Source organism: Heteronotia binoei, chromosome 10 (assembly GCF_032191835.1).
Source record: "Heteronotia binoei isolate CCM8104 ecotype False Entrance Well chromosome 10, APGP_CSIRO_Hbin_v1, whole genome shotgun sequence".
NCBI classification, from domain to species: domain Eukaryota; kingdom Metazoa; phylum Chordata; class Lepidosauria; order Squamata; family Gekkonidae; genus Heteronotia; species Heteronotia binoei.
Window position 1 is genome coordinate 10,366,613 of NC_083232.1, and position 17,958 is coordinate 10,384,570.

General features: G+C 50.2%; 1 protein-coding gene across 1 annotated transcript in view; it reads right to left on the bottom strand.

Moving 5' to 3' along the window:
* AQP1 (aquaporin 1 (Colton blood group)) overlaps positions 1-17,436 on the bottom strand; it is a 71,882-nt gene extending 54,446 nt beyond the window's left edge. Inside the window, exon 1 of the mRNA XM_060248118.1 lies at positions 16,888-17,436. Within this exon, the coding sequence (XP_060104101.1) occupies positions 16,888-17,277 (390 nt within the window). The 5' untranslated portion in view covers positions 17,278-17,436. The remainder of the gene's footprint in view (positions 1-16,887) is intronic.
* Between the last annotated feature and the right edge of the window lie 522 nt (positions 17,437-17,958).

Genomic DNA, 17,958 nt, shown 5'->3' on the forward strand with positions numbered 1-17,958 from the left:
CACCAAATGAGAAGGGAGCACTCACTGGAGAAGCTCCTGATGCTGGGAAAGACAGAAGGCAAAAGAAGGGGACAGCAAAAGAGGAGATGGCTGGACAGCATTACTGATGTAACTAACACGAATTTGAGGAGACTTTGGAGGATGGTGGTGAGCAGACTTTGGAGAGGGCCTGGTGTGACTTGGTCCACGGGGCTGCAAAGAGTTGGACTCGACTGTGCGACTGAACAACAACAAACAATCTCTAAGAGGGGCCTGAAGATCTCCCAGTTTTACAGCTGTTCTCCAGACAATAGAGATCAGTTCACCTGGAGAAAATGCCTACTTTAGAAGTAGAATCTATGGCATTACCCTAGGGTTCCCATATTTCGAAAAGCAAAAAAAGAAGACATTTTCCCAACTGACTACTTCAAACGAGTGTCCCCTATGACTTGTTACTTCAAACGAGCGATCACTATCCTTTGCATATTAAGCCACACAATCCCAATGAAGCCAGCCCTTCAAGAGTTTACAGGGTTCTTCTTGCAGGGCCTAGTGTAAGCTCGTGGAGGACCAGCTACATCAGGAAGTGTGGCCTAATATCCAAAGGAGCTCCTCCTAGGGGAAAAAAAGCCCTGGTAAAGGCTGATAGACAGATGGAGGAACTCTGCACTTCAATTAGACTCAGTGTGGGATCATGGTTAGAAAGTTGCCTTCAGATCTAGGAGGTCCAGTTCCAGGATTTCTTTTCATAGAAAAAGCTCAGTAGGAACTCATTTGCATATTAGGCCTTGCCCCCTGACATCACCACTGTTTCTCGCAGGAATTTTTTGTAGGAAAAGCCCAGCAGGAACTTATTTGCATATTAGGCCATACCCCCTGACACAAAGCCAGGCAGAGCTGCACTCCGGTGTGCTCCTGCTCAAAAAAAAGCCTTGTCTAGGTCAGATCCTCACTATAACAAAGGAGGAGTCGAGTGCACCTTTAAGACCAACAAAGTTTTATTCAGAATGTCAGCTTTCGCATGCTCCAAGCACAAAAAGTAATGCTCTCTTTTTTTACCTAGGCTTATATAATAGAGTGATTGACATTCTCACATTTTGAAATATTGCTGTTTTATTGCTTTCTCACACTCATGCTACTCAGATCAAAAAAGAATACGATGATATTGGATTTATATCCTGCCCTCCACTCCAAAGAGTCTCAGAGCAGCTCCCAATCTCCTTTCCCTTCCTCCCCCACAACAGACACCCTGTGAGGTAGATGAAGATATTGGATTTATATCCCGCCCTCCACTCCGAAGAGTCTCAGAGCGGCTCCCAATCTCCTTTCCCTCCCCCCCCCCCCCCGCAACAGACACCCTGTGAGGTAGATGAAGATATTGGATTTATATCCCGCCCTTCAATCCAAAGAGTCTCAGAGCGGCTCACAATCTCCTTTACCCTCCTCCCCCCCACAACAGACATCCTGTGAGGTAGATGAAGATATTGGATTTATATCTCGCCCTCCACTCTGAAGAATCTCAGATCGGCTTACAATCTCCTTTCCCTTCCTCCCCCACAACAGACACCCTGTGAGGTAGAAGAAGATATTGGTTTTATATCCTGCCCTCCGCTCCGAAGACACCCTGTGAGGTAGATGAAGATATTGGATTTATATCCCGCCCTCCACTCCGAAGAGTCTCAGAGCGGCTCACAATCTCCTTTACCTCCCCCCCCCCACAACAGACACCCTGTGAGGTAGATGAAGATATTGGATTTATATCCCGCCCTCCACTCTGAGTCTCAGAGCGGCTCCCAATCTCCTTCCCCCCCCCCGCAACAGACACCCTGTGAGGTAGATGAAGATATTGGATTTATATCCCGCCCTCCACTCCCAAGAGTCTCAGAGCGGCTCACAATCTCCTTTACCTTCCTCCCCCCCCACACAACAGACACCCTGTGAGGTAGATAAAGATATTGGATTTATATCCCACCCTCCACTCCAAAGAGTCTCAGAGCGGCTCACAATCCCCTTTACCTTCCCCGCCCCCCCCAACAGACACCCTGTGTGGTAGATGAAGATATTGGATTTATATCCCGCCCTCCACTCCGAAGAGTCTCAGAGCGGCTCACAATCTCCTTTACCTTCCCCCCGCCCCCGCAACAGACACCTTGTGAGGTAGAAGAAGATATTGGATTTATATCTTGCCCTCAGAGTCTCAGAGTGGCTCACAATCTCCTTTCCCTTCCTCCCCCACAGCAGACACCCTGTGAGGTGCATGGGGCTGAGCGAGCTGCCCTTTCAAGGACAATTCCTGCGAGAGCTATGGCTGACCCAAGGCCATTCCAGCAGGTGCAAATGGAGGAGTGGGGAATCAAACTTGGTTCTCCCAGATAACAGTCCGCACACTTAACCACTACACCAAACTGGGTTGCTCAATTTGTTAATTTTACTATTCTCTCATTGGATCTTAAATTTGTACCATTCTGCATTCTAAACCACTGCCTGCCAGCTATATGTAGCTTTGCCCACTGCACCTGACTCTTCGTCTGATGAAGTGTGCTTGGAGCACACGGAAGCGTAACGTTCTGAATAAAACTTTGTTGGTCTTAAAGGTACACTTGACTCCTACTTTGTTCTACTGCTTCGGACCGACCCAGCCGTCCACTTAGAGCCTCACTTTGTGCACACTGATGTAAAGCAGGCAGTCCTCTTGGCAAGTACTGAGGCCCCCGCCTCCCTAGTCTTCCTTGACCCCTCCTCCCAGTTCTGTCCCTAGATCCTATGTAAATATCGTTCCTACTTCCAGCATCTTCCTCTTCCCTTGAATCCAGAGGTCAACATCTCCTGCATGTCCCTTCCCCTTCAGAAATTGGAATGTTTGTGAACATTCCGTGAAATCTCAGCAACTTAGGAAACATCTATGTGAGGCTACGGTCAACGTTTCGCCCTGCATTGTTGCTGCTTATCAGAGCGATGGCTTGAACCCGAGTGATCGTTTTTCCACAGCATATTTGGTGAGAAAACTCTTTCTACACTTCCATGGCATTGTTTTCTCCCGCACCGACTTAGACCCCCTCCCGTCACTGTCTTTTCTACAAACCATCTAGGCTTGTATAAACTTCCTCCTCTTTCTTCTGTTTGCGAAAAACAACAGCTGCTGCCGGACCCATCTCTATGGCAATCCCACCTCGTCTCTTACCTCAAGCGACAAGCATATGTCAAGCGAAAGGGAGATTTTGTATGTGTGATTTTGGACCAGAATATTCTGAAATGTTGCTTTTAAGAAGAAGATATTGGATTTCTATCCCAGCCTATACTCTGAATCTCAGAGTCTCAGAGCGGCTCACAATCTCCTTTCCCTTCCTCCCCCACAACAGACGCCCTGTGAGGTAGAAGAAGATATTAGATTTATATCCCACCCTATACTCTGAATCTCAGAGTCTCACCATCTCCTTTCCCTTCCTCCCCACAACAGACGCCCTGTGAGGTAGAAGAAGATATTGGATTTATATCCCAGCTCACTACTCTGAATCTCAGAGTGTCTCTTAATCTCCACAATCTCCTTCGCCTTCCTCTCCCACAACAGATGCCCTGTGAGGTAGAAGAAGATATTAGATTTATATCCCACCCTATACTCTGAATCTCAGAGCGGCTCACAATCTCCTTCACCTCCTTTACAGGGTATCTGTTGTGCGGGAGGGAGATAAAGGAGATTGTGAGCCACTCTGAGACTCTTGAGTGGAGGGTGGAATATAAATCCAATGTCTTCTTCTTCTTCTTACCTGAATCCAGCTTCCGCCGGAATTGAACTCAGGTTGTGAACAGAGAGTTCAGACCACAGTACTGCTGCTTTACCACTCTGCAGTGCACCACGGGGTCATAGAAACTCCGTGTTTAAAAGCAGCATATCTGATTCCCAGATGGTGGGAATAAATGAAGCCGGGAGGGTTAATATCCACTGTATTTCCAGACAGCCAGATTTCTAGAGTTATCTGCCTGGCCGCTTTGGCCTCCTTCGATGTTATTCATATGTTCCTGCACGTCTGTGGCAATGCTAAAGACTCCAGGGACAGTTAATAATATATAGTTAGGAACGGTATAAATAGAGTGACTTGCGGCAGAAGATGGGGGTGGGGGGGGGAGAGGAAGGATGGAGAGCAAACCATTAAATATTCTGCAACTAAAAGCTTAGTCTGGAGAGCTACTTAAAAACATGGGTTTCCCTCCCTCAAGAGAATATAATATTTTTAGTCTCCTTGTTTGTCCCTCCATGTAGAAGTAATGCAGGATTCGGTCTCCAAACTATCTTTCTGGTCTCTGTCTCTCTCTCTGTCTCTCTCTCTCTCTTGCGCGCGCAAGGTGGTTTGTTTGTACTGGGAGATGTTAACAAAAGTCAATATTCTCCTCCTCCCCCTGCGCCCCCATTCTGTTACAATATATAACTCCTAGCCAAGAGTGTCAAATTTGTTTTTCGTGCGGGAGGGGCAGGGTTTCTTTAGAGGACCCGAGGTGGAGAAGAGGGCACCGCCAAAATGCGCAGCCGGGAGTCAGAGAAAGAGGAAAGAAGAAGAAGAATTGCAGATTTATACCCCGCCCTTCTCTCTGAATCAGAGACTCAGAGTGGCTCACAATCGCCTTTCCCTTCCTCCCCTACAACAGACACCCTGTGAGGTGGGTGGGGATGAGAGGGCTCTCACAGCAGCTGCCCTTTCAAGGACAACCTCTGCCAGAGCTATGGCTGACCCAAGGCCATTCCAGCAGGTCCAAATGGAGGAGTGGAGAATCGAACCCGGTTCTCCCAGATAAGAGTCGGCACACTTAACCACTACACCACAGCTGGCTCTCCCACCCCAAACCTTTTGAGGTCTCGAGTGTGGATGTTAACGGTGGACCGAGTGAAAAGCATCCTTCGCCTTCTAAGGGAAGAGGTCCCACTGAGGTCCCTGTGACTGCTGCTGCAATTGTCCCTGGAATGGAATGGAATATTGAAGCTACTTGGGAATTTCTTCCTCAGGTGAACCTCAGCTCTGGAACCTCAGGAATAAGATAGGGAAAGCTGCCTCAGTCTGACACTCTTAACGGGGTCTTGAATTCAACAGGAGCTCACAGGCACGCAGCTCCTGAACTTTTCTGAGGGTTCCTCCTCCCCATCTACCTACTTTGTTCATTGAATAGGAGATGCAGCTGCAGAACAACCCCTGGATGAGCTCCACCACCTCTTTTTCTACAGAATGACCCCTGCCCTGCTAGGTCTCCCCAGCTGCAGGTGGGGGTGGGAGGATGGGTTTGGGTTTCCAGATCCAGGTTAGGAAACTCCTGGAGTTTTGGGGGTGGAGTTTGGGGGGGTACAAGGCCAAAGAGTCCACCTAGAGCTGCCAGATCCAATTCAAGAAATATCTGGGGACTTCGGGGGTGGAGCCAAGAGACTTTGAGGGTGGAGCAAGGTTGTGACAAGCACGATTGAACTCCAAGAGGAGTTCCGGCCACCACATTTAAAGGGACCGCACACCTTTTAAATGCCTTCCCTCCACTGGAAAGAAGGAAGGATAGGGGCACCTTCTTTTGGGACTCATAGAATCGGACCCCCTGGTCCAATCCTTTTTGAAACTGGGGGGGTGTGTGTTTAGAGGAGACGCACCAGATGCTATGCTGAAAAAACAGCTCCCCCAGAGCCCCACGGATTGATTCTCCATTATACCCTATGGGAACCGGTCTCCATGGGGAATAATGGAATGCCCAGTAGACAAGCCCCTTCCCCCAGTTTCTGATGACCCTGAAGCAGGGGGGGGGGCTCCAAACTGGGAGATCCCCTGCCCACAACTGGGGATTAGCAACCCTAAGTCCACTCTTCAGAGCATCCATCTTCTCCATGAGAACTGAAATCTGTCGTCTAGAAATGATTCTGTGGAATCCCCAGGTCCCACCTGGAAGCTGGCATCCCTCCCACGGACCCACACATTAACTTACGCTGGATGCCCAAACAGGCTTCCCACTGAAGGACGTGGGCAACCACGTCTCCTTTAAATGGTTGTAAGGGGAGCCAGGGGTTTCAGAGGCAATTCTCTCTCAGGCAGCTGCCCGCATTTATTTTTCAGAGCTGTCTCCACACTGAGGAAACCCAAATGTCTTGGGCTGAATATGATGAGGGCGAACGCAATCCGGGAAAGCCCTGATGCCAACACCCTTGGAAACCATACCACACATCTGTCAGAACTGCTGCCCGATGGCCGTTTTGGGGGAAGGCCATGCGGTCGTGTCTTACTGCGTGGGCTAGTTCTCTGAGGCAGCGGTTTCGGAGGGAATGAGCCAGCTTCCGTTTTACAGCCCCGGCCCAAGCCCAAGCGCTTTCAGGTTAACGAGACCGGCTGCTTTCGGAGAGCAGCTGGAATTCAGTTTGGCTGTGGAAGTCAGCTATTAAGCACGTCGACTTGGAAGCGCGTCCTGTTGCTTTCGGTGGCGTTTGCTTCCAACTCAGATTTCAACATGAGGTAATGGCCAAAATGTAGGAGTTGTACCTGGGAAACCCCAGTTCATATCCACATGTCAGCTAAGATATTCACTAGGCCAGGGGTGGCCAAGGGTAGCTCTCCAGATGTTTTTTGCCTACAACTCCCATCAGCCCCAGCCAGCATGGCCAATGGCTGGGGCTGATGGGAGTTGTAGGCAAAAAAAAAATCTGGAGAGCTACCGTTGGCCACCCCTGCACGAGGTGATTTCGGGCTTTTTTTCTTAGCCTGATCATCCTTGCAGGGCTGTTTTGAGGATAAAAATGGTGGAGGAGAGAACCAGATAAGACACTCTGAGATAGGGTAGTCAAGTCCAATACAAAAAATATCTGGGGATCTTGGGGGTGGAGCCAGGAGACTTTGGGGGTGGAGCCAAGAGCAAGGTTGGGACAAGCACAATTGAACTCCAAACAGAGTTGCAGCCATCACATTTAAAGGGACCACGCATCTTATAAATGCTTTCCCTCCCTTGGAAAATAATGAAGGATAGGGGCGCCTTCTTTGGGGGTTCATAGATATACACAGATCAATTCTCCATTATACCCTATGGGAATCGGTCTCCATCGGGAATAATGGAGTGCTGGGCAGACATTCGCCCCCCGCCCCGTTTTCGGATCTCCTGGTCCAATATTTCTGAAACTTGGAGGTTATTTGGGGGAGAGGTACTGGATGCTATGCTGCAAATTTGGTGCCTCTAGCTCAAAAAACAGCCCCCCCCCCCAGCTCCAGATATACACAGATCAATTCTCCATTATACCCTATGGGAATCGGTCTCCATCGGGAATAATGGAGTGCTGGGCAGACATTCGCCCCCCGCCCCGTTTTCGGATCTCCTGGTCCAATATTTCTGAAACTTGGAGGTTATTTGGGGGAGAGGTACTGGATGCTATGCTGCAAATTTGGTGCCTCTAGCTCAAAAAACAGCCCCCCCCCCCAGCTCCAGATATACACAGATCAATTCTCCATTATACCCTATGGGAATCGGTCTCCATCAGGAATAATGGAGTGCTGGGCAGGCATTCCCCCCCCCCCCGCCCCTGCTTTCTGATCACCCTGAAGCAGGGGTAGGGTCTCCAAACCGGGGGATCCCCTGCCCCCACCTGGGGATTTAGGCGAACAGGAAGCCACAGTGTAATGCTCGGTAAGGCAAAAATAGGAAAACGCTGTGTAATTTACAAAACAAGAATAAATGTCGCCACTCTTATTATGCTTTCAGTTCATTGGAACATCACAAACACAACTTTCAACCAAAATACAGTGACTCTTCACTGAGCTCAACATCCATAGTCGTTCCAGATCAATATGCAATGCTCTACAGGTACAATATCTTGCTGACTAAAAATGTCCTGTTTCTTGGTAGACGCAGGTGTGCCATTTATTCAAGTGCAGTGAGGGTAGCAGTCCTCAATCCCATCGGTACGGCGACACGGAGCCAAGGTTCCTTCCGTGTTTCGTATGCCACTTCCACTGGCCGCCTGTATTTTCTTGGAACCCTTGCTTAGGCAACAGCTCTCACATCGCTTGCGTGTCTCATCTGTACGCTTGGATCAAATGGTGAGAGACCTAGGGCTGCCAACTCTGATTTGGGAAGGCCTGGAGATTTGGGGAGGAGCAAGGACAGGGTGGATTTTGGAAGGGACCTGGGCAGGGTATAGTGGCACCAAATCCATATTCCAAAGCAGCTGTTTTCTCCAGGGGAACTGAACTCTGCACAGTTGACATTCTGGGAGATCTCTTCAACGGATTTATAGTGATATAACTCTCTGTAAGATTATTGTAGTATCGATAGTTGCTGAGGTAGGATTTAAGAAGCGACTTAAGTGCATAAACTTGATAGATAGATAGATAGATAGATAGATAGATAGATAGATAGATGATTGATAGATAGATAGATAGATAGATAGATAGATAGATAGATAGATAGATAGATAGATAGATAGATAGATAGATAGATAGACAGATAGACAGACAGACAGACAGACAGACAGACAGACAGACAGACAGACAGACAGATGGATAGATAGATAGACGGACAGACAGACAGACAGAGGGACGGCCAGACAAACAGACAGACGGACAGATGGATAGATAGACGGACAGACAGACAGATGGAGGGAGGGACAGACAGACGGTTAGACAGACAGACGGACGGAGGGACGGACAGACAGACAGATGGACAGATGGATAGATAGACAGACAGACGGACGGACGGACAGATGGATAGATAGACGGACGGACAGACAGACAGACGGACAGATGGATAGATAGACAGACGGGTGGACGGACAGACGGATAGACAGACAGACGGAGGGAGGGAGGGACGGACAGACAGACAGACAGACAGACGGACAGATGGATAGATAGACGGACAGACAGACAGATAGATGGATAGACGGACAGACGGATAGATTTTCATGGTTACTGTGAATGGTAACTATCTTTTCTTCCCACACGTAATAATTCAGGAGCATTAGATGCAAAGAAATCAGAGGGATTGCTGAATTATATTTTTTAAAGCCTCTGTAAGTATGAAAAGAGGGTGGCTACAGGCCTTGCACTGCGCACAAAAACAAAAGAAGAGCCCTGCGGGATCAAAGGAGAGGCCTGCTTAGAATAGGAGTCCCCATGTGGTGCCCTCCAACACCTTCTCTAGCAACTGCCACATGTTTTTCGAAAGCGGGTGGCACCCGGTGGGGCTTCCCCCCCAGCAAGGCTTCTGATTGGCTGTGCAGATTTTCTAAAACCATTGCATTGACAGCAGCTGCCACCCCAGCCCAAGGATTTTCATTTAGGGTTGCCAATCCCCAGGTGGGGGCAGGGGATCTCCCGGTTTGGAGGCCCTCCCCCCCGCTTCAGGGTCATCAGAAAGTGGGGGGGAGGGGAGGGAAATGTCTTCTGGGAACTCTGTTATTCCCTAGGGAGATTTATTCCTATAGAAAATCATGGCGAATTAATCCACAGGTATCTGGGTCTCTGGGGGGGGCTGTTTTTTGGGGTAGAGGCACCAAATTTTCAGTATGGTTGCTTTTTTTCTTTCTTTCTTGCACTGTTTCTTTGGAGACCAGCCGCCGGTTGAGGGGCAACGGCTCCAGTCGGCCTTTCAGTCCTGGGAAGGGCTCACAGACTTGAGTTAGGCCTTCAGCCAAGTGCTTTTGTTAGCTCTCACAGGGCTTTTTTTTGTAGCAGGGACTCCTTTGCCTATTAGGCCACACACCCCCTGATGGAGCCAATCCTCCTGGAGCTTACAGGGTTCTTCGTACATGGCCTACTGTAAGTTCTTGGAGGATTGGCTATATCAGGGGAGGGATGGTGGCTCAGTGGTAGAGCATCTGCTTGGGAAGCAGAAGGTCCCAAGTTCAATTCCCGGCATCTCCAACTAAAAAGGGTCCAGGCAAAGAGGCGTGAAAAACCTCAGCTTGAGACCCTGGAGAGCCGCTGCCAGTCTGAGTAGACAATACTGACTGAGGGTCTGATTCAGTAGAAGGCAGCTTCATATGTTCATATGACTCTCTTTTAGGGAGGGACGGTGGCTCAGTGGTAGAGCATCTGCTTGGTAAGCAGAAGGTCCCAGGTTCAATCCCCGGCATCTCCAACTAAAAAGGGTCCAGGCAAGTAGGTGTGAAAAACCTCAGCTGGAGACCCTGGAGAGCCGCTGCCAGTCTGAGTAGACAAGACTGACTTGGATGGACCAAAGAGGGTCTGATTCAGTAGATGGCAGCTTCAGATGTTCATATATGTTCATATGACTCTCTTTTAGGGAGGGACGGTGGCTCAGTGGTAGAGCATCTGCTTGGTAAGCAGAAGGTCCCAGGTTCAATCCCCGGCATCTCCAACTAAAAAGGGTCCAAGCAAAGAGGCGTGAAAAACCTCAGCTTGAGACCCTGGAGAGCCGCTGCCAGTCTGAGTAGACAATACTGACTTTGATGGGCTGAGGGTCTGATTCAGTAGACGGCAGCTTCAGATGTTCAGATGTTCAGGGGGTGTGGCCTAATAGGCAAAGGCATTTCTGCTACACACACACACACAAAAAAAGCCCTTCGGTCCTCCGTAGCTGGTTGTTCTGAACCGGGGCGACCAAACTGTGCCTCTTTCATACATATACTGTAACTCTCAAAGCCCCCACCGCCCCGTCAGCTGACTTGGAGAAGACATTTCTCTCCTTAAATCGCTTCTCCGAGCCAAGTCAGCCAGTGGCTTGGAGAACGCGTTGGAAGTTGCTTTCTTTCCACCTCTCCCCTATCTATTTTCCTTCTTTCCTTCCTGTCTTTCAGCTCTCAAAAATCTGACGTTTCTTCTATGTGGCTCTTATGTTAAGCACGTGCGGCCACCCCTGTTCAGAACTCAAAAGCAGCCCAGGGGAGGCCTTGTCTGGGCTGAAGAAGGGAAAGAAGAAGACTGCAGATTTATACCCCGCCCTTCTCGCTGAATCAGAGACTCAAAAGGGCTTACAATCTCCTATATCTTCTCCCCCCACAACAGACACACTGTGAGGTGGGTGGGGCTGAGAGGGCTCTCACAACAGCTGCCCTTTCAAGGATAACTTCTGTGAGAGCTGTGGCTGACCCTAGCCTAGGCCATTCCAGCAGCTGTAAGTGGAGAAGTGGGGAATCAAACCTGGTTCTCCCAGATAAAAGTCCGCGCACTTAACCACGACACCAAACTGGCGTATTAGACCTCACCGCCTGGTGTCACCATTGTTTCACACAGGGCTTTTTTTGTAGAAAAAGCCCAGCAGGGACTCATTTGCATATTAGGCCACACCCCCTGACACCAAGCCAGCTGGAACTGCATTCCGGTGCGTTCCTGCTCGACCCCCCTGCCCCCCGGTGTAGAACTGATATTCTTTGCTCATGTCATGCATTCTGAGCTATCAGTTGGACCTAGGTCGCCTGGTCCCCTCCAGCCACTGACAGGTGACACCCACCTCACAAGGTGTCTATTGTGGGGGGAGAAGATATAGGAAATTGTGAGCCGCTCTGAGTCTCTCATTCAGAGAGAAGGAAAGGAAAGGTCCCCTGTGCAAGCACCAGTCGTTTCCAACTCTGTGGTGACGTTCCTTTCACAACGTTTTCATGGCAGACTTTTAACTGGGTGGTTTGCCATTGCCTTCCCCAGTCTTTTACACTTCCCCCCCAGCAAGCTGGGGACTCATTTAACTTACCTCGAAGGATGGAAGGCTGAGTCAACCTTGGGCCGGCTACCTGAACCCAGCTTCCGCCGGAATCGAACTCAGTCCGTGAGCAGAGAGTTCAAACCACAGTACTGCAGTACTGCTACTTTACCACTCTGCGCCACGGGGCCTTCTCAGAGAGAAGGGCGGGGCATAAGTCTGCAATCTTCTTCTTCTTAGACTAGAGGTGTCTGCACTCTGAAGTTGCCATTTCCTCCAGAGGAGACCGATCTCTGTCACCTGGAGATCCGTTGGAATTCTGGAAGACCTCCAGAGCTCACCTGGAGGATGGCAACGCTAGATTCTCTCCTCCCTTAAAGGGAGAGCGGCCCTAAAAGGTTTCTGATGACTTCCAATCTCTCATTGCAACGAGACGGCGAGATAAGATAAGAGTTCATTCAGTTGGAGATAATTGCAATATAACGACCTGCCGGATGGGAAGAAATGGAGCCGTTCCCTGTCTTTTTAAAATGCATTTGTCAGATTCTTCGTAGAGGGCCCCGCCTCCTCCCCCTAGCAAGCGACAGGAGTGAGTGCAACCATTCCAGGGAACATAAAAAAGCATCCGTAAAAGCCTTTCTGAAGCCACACTTGAAAGACCAGGCAGATGGAAGATGAATCCCAGTGCTTTTCCTGCCTGGCTCCCTTGCAGCCACCCAGGCAGAAAACCAACCGGTAAGGCTTCACCGCTGGGGAAATGGTCAGGCCTCGGATTCAGCAGGAGCTCACAGGAGCACAGCTCCTGAACCTTTCTGAGGGTTCCCCTCCTCCTCCCCACCTTGCCCATTGAATAGGAGGTGCAGCTGCATAACAATCCCCAGATGAGCTCCACCACCTCTTTTTCTACCTAGCGACCCCTGGAAAGGTTGCTTGTTCGATTTTATCCTGCCGCTGCAGCCTTAAAAGCAGAGAAGCCCTCCCAGCATGTTGCATTGGTTAGTCGGACTGGGATTGGGAGACCCGGGTTCAAATCCCACTTTGCTGTGGAAGCTTCCTGGGAGTCCTTGGGCCTGTCATGAGCGGTGCTCCCTCTAAGCTGAGTGAGCGTGAGCTAGCTCACAGATTTTTAGCCTCCAGCTCACACCTTTTTGTCTTACCTCAGGAAGGAGGACGCCAGAGGACGCCAGGAAGGAGGACGCCAGACTGACTTATGCAGTAGTTCACACCTTTAATGCCAGTGGCTCACAAAGTACAATTTTTGCTCAGCTTCGACTCTGCAGCTTAGAGGGAACGTTGGTCATGAGCTCTGCCTAGCCCACCTCGCAGGGTTGTTGTAAGGATAAAAAGGAGGGCAGGAGAACGATGTAAACTGCCTTGGGTCCCCATTTGGGGGGGGGAAAGGCAGGATATAAATACTATATACCAACTAAAGATAAAATGTGGAAGAAGAAGAATTGCAGATTTATACTCCGCCCTTCTCTCTGAATCAGAGACTCAGAGGGGCTCACAATCTCCTCTATCTTCTCCCCCCATAACAGACACCATGTGAGGTGGGTGGGGATGAGAAGAAGTGGAAGAAGACTGCAGATTTATACTCCGCCCTTCGCCCTGAATCAGAGACTCAGAGGGGCTCACAATCTCCTATATCTTCTCCCCCCACAACAGACACCCTGTGAGATGGGGGCAGATTTATTCCCCGCCCTTCTCCCTGAATCAGAGACTCAGAGGGGCTCACAATCTCCTATATCTTCTCCCCCCATAACAGACACCCTGTGAGGTGGGTGGGGCTGAGAAGAAGTGGAAGAAGACTGCAGATTTATACTCCGCCCTTCTCTCTGAATCAGAGACTCAGAGGAGCTCACAATCTCCCCTATCTTCTCCCCCCACCACAAACACCCTGTGAGATGGGGGCAGATTTATTCCCCGCCCTTCTCCCTGAATCAGAGACTCAGAGGGGCTCACAATCTCCTACATCTTCTCCCCTCACAACAGACACCGTTAGGTGGGGGGGGAGGGGAATCAGAGACTCAGAGCGGCTTACAATCTCCTATTTCTTCTCCCCCCACAACAGACACCCTGGGAGGTGGGTGGGGCTGAGAGAGCTCGCTCAGAAGCTGCCCTTTCAAGGACAACCTCTGCCAGAGCTATGGCTGACCCAAGGCCATGCTAGCAGCTGTAAGTGGAGGAGTGGGGAATCAGACCCAGTTCTCCCAGATAAAAGACCACACATTTAACCACTACACCAAACTGGAAATATTTGAAGTACCTAGAGCACTTGAATCTCAGAGCTCCAAGTTTGACAGTGGTCCCCTTTGCAAAACCAGGGTGGAAAAAGGAGAACGGACACACCCTGGTTGCTAACTTTTGTTCTGGTAGTGACCCTGACGCTTTGTAGTCCCATAACCAGTAGACAATCAAGAAGCTTTCCCAGCAAGGATTAGGGTTGCCAACTTTAGATTGGGAAATTACTGGAGATTTGGGGATGTGGAACCCAGGGTTAGTGGGATTCGGATAGGAGAAGGGAACTCAGTGGAGTATCACGCCATAGAGAGTTCCCCTTCCAGCGGAACGTAACTCTGTCACCTGGAAACCAGCTATAATGCCAGAAGATCTCCAGATCCCACCAGGAGGTTGGCAAGCCTAGGATGCAACCAGTGTTCCCTCTAAGCTGAGTTAGTGTGACCTAGCGCAAGGGTTTTTTAGCCTCTGGCTCACACATTTTCGTCTCAGCTCAGGAAAAATGGTCCCAGAGCAAAGGCATGTAATGCAGTAGCTCGCGATTTTATTGCCAGCAGTAGCTCACAACTTTATTCCAGTAGCTCACAAAGTAGAATTTTGACTCACAAGACTTCCACAGCTTAGAGGGAACGCTGGATGCAACAACCAAAAAGGAAAGGTCCCCTGTGCAAGCACCGGTCGTTTCCGACTCTGGGGTGATGTTGCTCTCACGACGTTTTCACGGCAGACTTTTTACGGGGTGGTTTGCCATTGCCTTCCCCGGTCATCTACACTCCCCCCCCCCCCACCAGCAAGCTGGGGACTGATTTTACCAACCCCGAAAGGATGGAAGGCTGAGTCAACCTTAAACCGGCTACCTGAAAACCCAGCTTCCGCCAGGGATCGAACTCAGGTCGTGAGCAGAGCTTAGGACTGCAGTACAGCAGCTTTAACACTCTACGCCACGGGGCCCTGCAACAACCAGAACAGTTCTGTAAAATGAAGACTTTCTCACAGATTCAGCTGAGGGGCAACCCTGGTGTGGCAAATTCCATGTTCCCCGATTGCCTCTGCCTTCCGAATGAAACAGTGGGAGGGCTTCTAGTGTCCTGGCCCCACTGATAGACCTCCTGAGGACACCTGGGGTTTTTTTGCCACTGTGTGGCACAGAGTGTTGGACTGGAGGGGCCATTGGCCTGATCCAACATGGCTTCTTTTATGTTCTTATGTCTGGGGCAATGATGCTCTGTATTCTTGGTGCTTGGGGGGGCACAGCGGGAGGGCTTTTAGTGTCCTGGCCCCACTGATGGACCTCCTGAGGGCACCTGGGTTTTTCTGGCCACTGTGTGACACAGAGTGTTGGACTGGATAAGCCATTGGCCTGATCCAACAGGGCTTCTCTTATGTTCTTACTAGCCCTTAAATGAATAGTAGCCCAATCTTGTCAGATCTCAGGAGGTGAGCAGAGTCGGCCCTGGCTAGTATTTGAATGGGAGACCTCCAAGGAATACCAGAGTTGGGATGCAGGGGCAGGCAAGGGCAAAGTCACCTCCAAACATCTCTGGCCTTGAAAACCCTATGGGGTCAGTGTAAGTCATCAGCGTAAGAGCCAGTTTGGTGTAGTGGTTAAATGCGTGCACTCTTATCTGGGAGAACCGGGATTGATTCCCCACTCTTCCACTTGCAGCTGCTGGAATGGCCTTGGGTCAGCCATAGCTCTCGCAGGAGTTGTCCTTGAAAGGGCAGCTGCTGTAAGAGCTCTCTCAGTCCCACCTACCTCACAGGGTGTCTGTTGTGGGGGGAGAAGTTATAGGAGATTGTAAGCCACTCTGAGTCTCTGATTCAGGGAGAAGGGTGGGGTATAAATCTGCAGTCTTCTTCACCTGAGATTGGATGGCACTTTCTGCAGAATGACTAAAGTCACTGGAGATTCCTGTTCTCTGCTCTCACGAAGCTAGAAAAAAAAACTTCCCTGGCTCAATTTCTGCCCATCAGACTGCACAGAAGCCCTGGCAGAAAAAAAGTTGGCAACCTTAAGCTTCCCCCCCCCTTCCCAGCTTTGCCAAACCCCCATCTTCCTGAGACTTCAACCTCACTTTCCCTTGCAGGATAAGCTCTGGATGACTTTTAGTCGTGGATTCCCAGCAGTCAATGGCTTAACTATCCATTTCCACCCTAGTGCGCTAAAAGATCACACCCGGGGGGGCCAAACTGTGGCTCGGGAGCCACGTGTGGCTCTTTCACACATATTGTGTGGCTCTTGAAGAAGAAGAAGAAGAATTGCAGATTTATATCCCGCCCTTCTCTCTGAATCGGAGACTCAGAGTGGCTTACAATCTCCTGCCCTATACTTTGAATCTTAGAATCTCAGAGCAGTCACAATCTCCTTTACCTTCCCCCCACCCCCGCAACAGACACCCTGTGAGGTGGGTGGAGCTGAGAGAGCTCTCCCAGCAGCTGCCCTTTCAAGGACAACTCCTGCGATAGCTATGGCTTACCCAAGGCCATTCCAGCAGCTGCAAGTGGAGGAGTGGGGTATCAAACCTGGTTCTCCCAGATAAGAGCCCGCACACTTAACCACTACACCAACCTGGCTCTCACCGCCCCATTGGCAAGCTTGGATAAGGCATTTAAAGTTACAGTTGCTTTCTTTCCACCCTCCATCTACTTGGCTTCCTTCCTTCTTGTCTTTTGGCTCTCAAACATCTGATGGTTTCTTTTATGTGTCTCTTAGATTACACAAGTTTGGCCACCCCTGATTACACCCAACAGAACCAGGTCCAAATGACAGCTCAGAGAGATTCAATCATTAGGCTGGAAGCAGTGTTCCCTCTAAGCTGAGTTAGTGTGAGTTAGCTCACAGATTTTTTTTTAGCCTCCAGCTCACACATTTCTGTCTTAGCTCAGGAAAAATGCCCTCAGAGCAAACTAAATGATGCAGTCGCTCACAACTTTAATGCCAGGAGCTCACAAAGTCGAATTTTTGCTCACAAGACTCCGCAGCTTACAGGGAGTCCTGAGTTCGAATCCTCTTTCGGCTAAGCAAAAGGAGAAGAGAAGGAACAGGGAAGTTAGGCTCCGACGCCCCCTTACCGTGTTGAGGCCGAGGGTGTTCGGCTCCAGAGAGCTGGTGACTCCCGAAAGGATCGCCGTGGCGACGATGGCGCCCAGGCACTGGGCAATAATGTACATGACGGCCCGGAAAACACTGATTTGGCAGCTGAGGAGAAGGCCCAGGGTCACCGCCGGGTTCAGGTGGGCCCCACTGATGTGGCCAATGCTTTGGGCCAGGGTGGCGATGGAGAGCCCGAAGGCTAGCGAGACCTTCACGTTGTCTTGGGTGCGCGGTTCGGTCTCGTTTGTCTTCAAGGGGAAGTTATAGCCCAAGGCCGAGCCGATGCTGATGAAGATGAAGAGGGTCATGGCGAAGAACTCGGCCACCACCGCTCTCCAGAAGATCTTCTTCTTGAGCTCGCTGGCCATGGTTGGCTGTCTCCTTCCACTTGCCGATTCTCTCCTCGACTTCTCTTCTTCGCCCTTCTCTTCCCTCCCTTCTTCTCTCCTCGGCCGCTGGCTTCCTCCCCTCTGTTCTCTTATCACCACCTGCCCGGTCTGCTAAACAGGCTGCCTGACTGAAGTCTGGAAGAAGTAGCGGAGCGCTCCGGTTATTTATAGGGCTTTGGGTGGTCTGGAGGAGGGGAAGGGGGTGTTCCACAAAGGGAGGAAAAGAACGTGGAAAGGGATGCTGAACAGCACTGGTTGCCTGCCAAATCTACCCCCGCTTCTTCTTTTTGGCTTCCCCCGCCCCATCCTCCTCCCCGTCTCCCCCCCCCCTTCCATCTTCCTTTCTCTGCTAGTTGCTAGCTGGATTTTTTTTCCCCCAAAGCCTTTTAAAGAAATCCTCATTCAAAGGGAGACAGGGAGATGCCTGCCTTAGGAATCCTGCTGCCGTCTTCTAGACCTAGCAAACTGACAGGAGTGAAACCGCTTACCAGACTTCTTCATTCGTTCCAGGGACTGGACGAAGTCTCTTGACACGCTCGTGGGGTTGTTCTTGCCATCCGGGAATGTTGAGGGACGCCTGAACTTCAGGAAAATGGAAACTGGCATCTTCCACATCACCCCAAGAAGAAAAACCTTGTTATCTTGGGTGCCTAAAGGAGG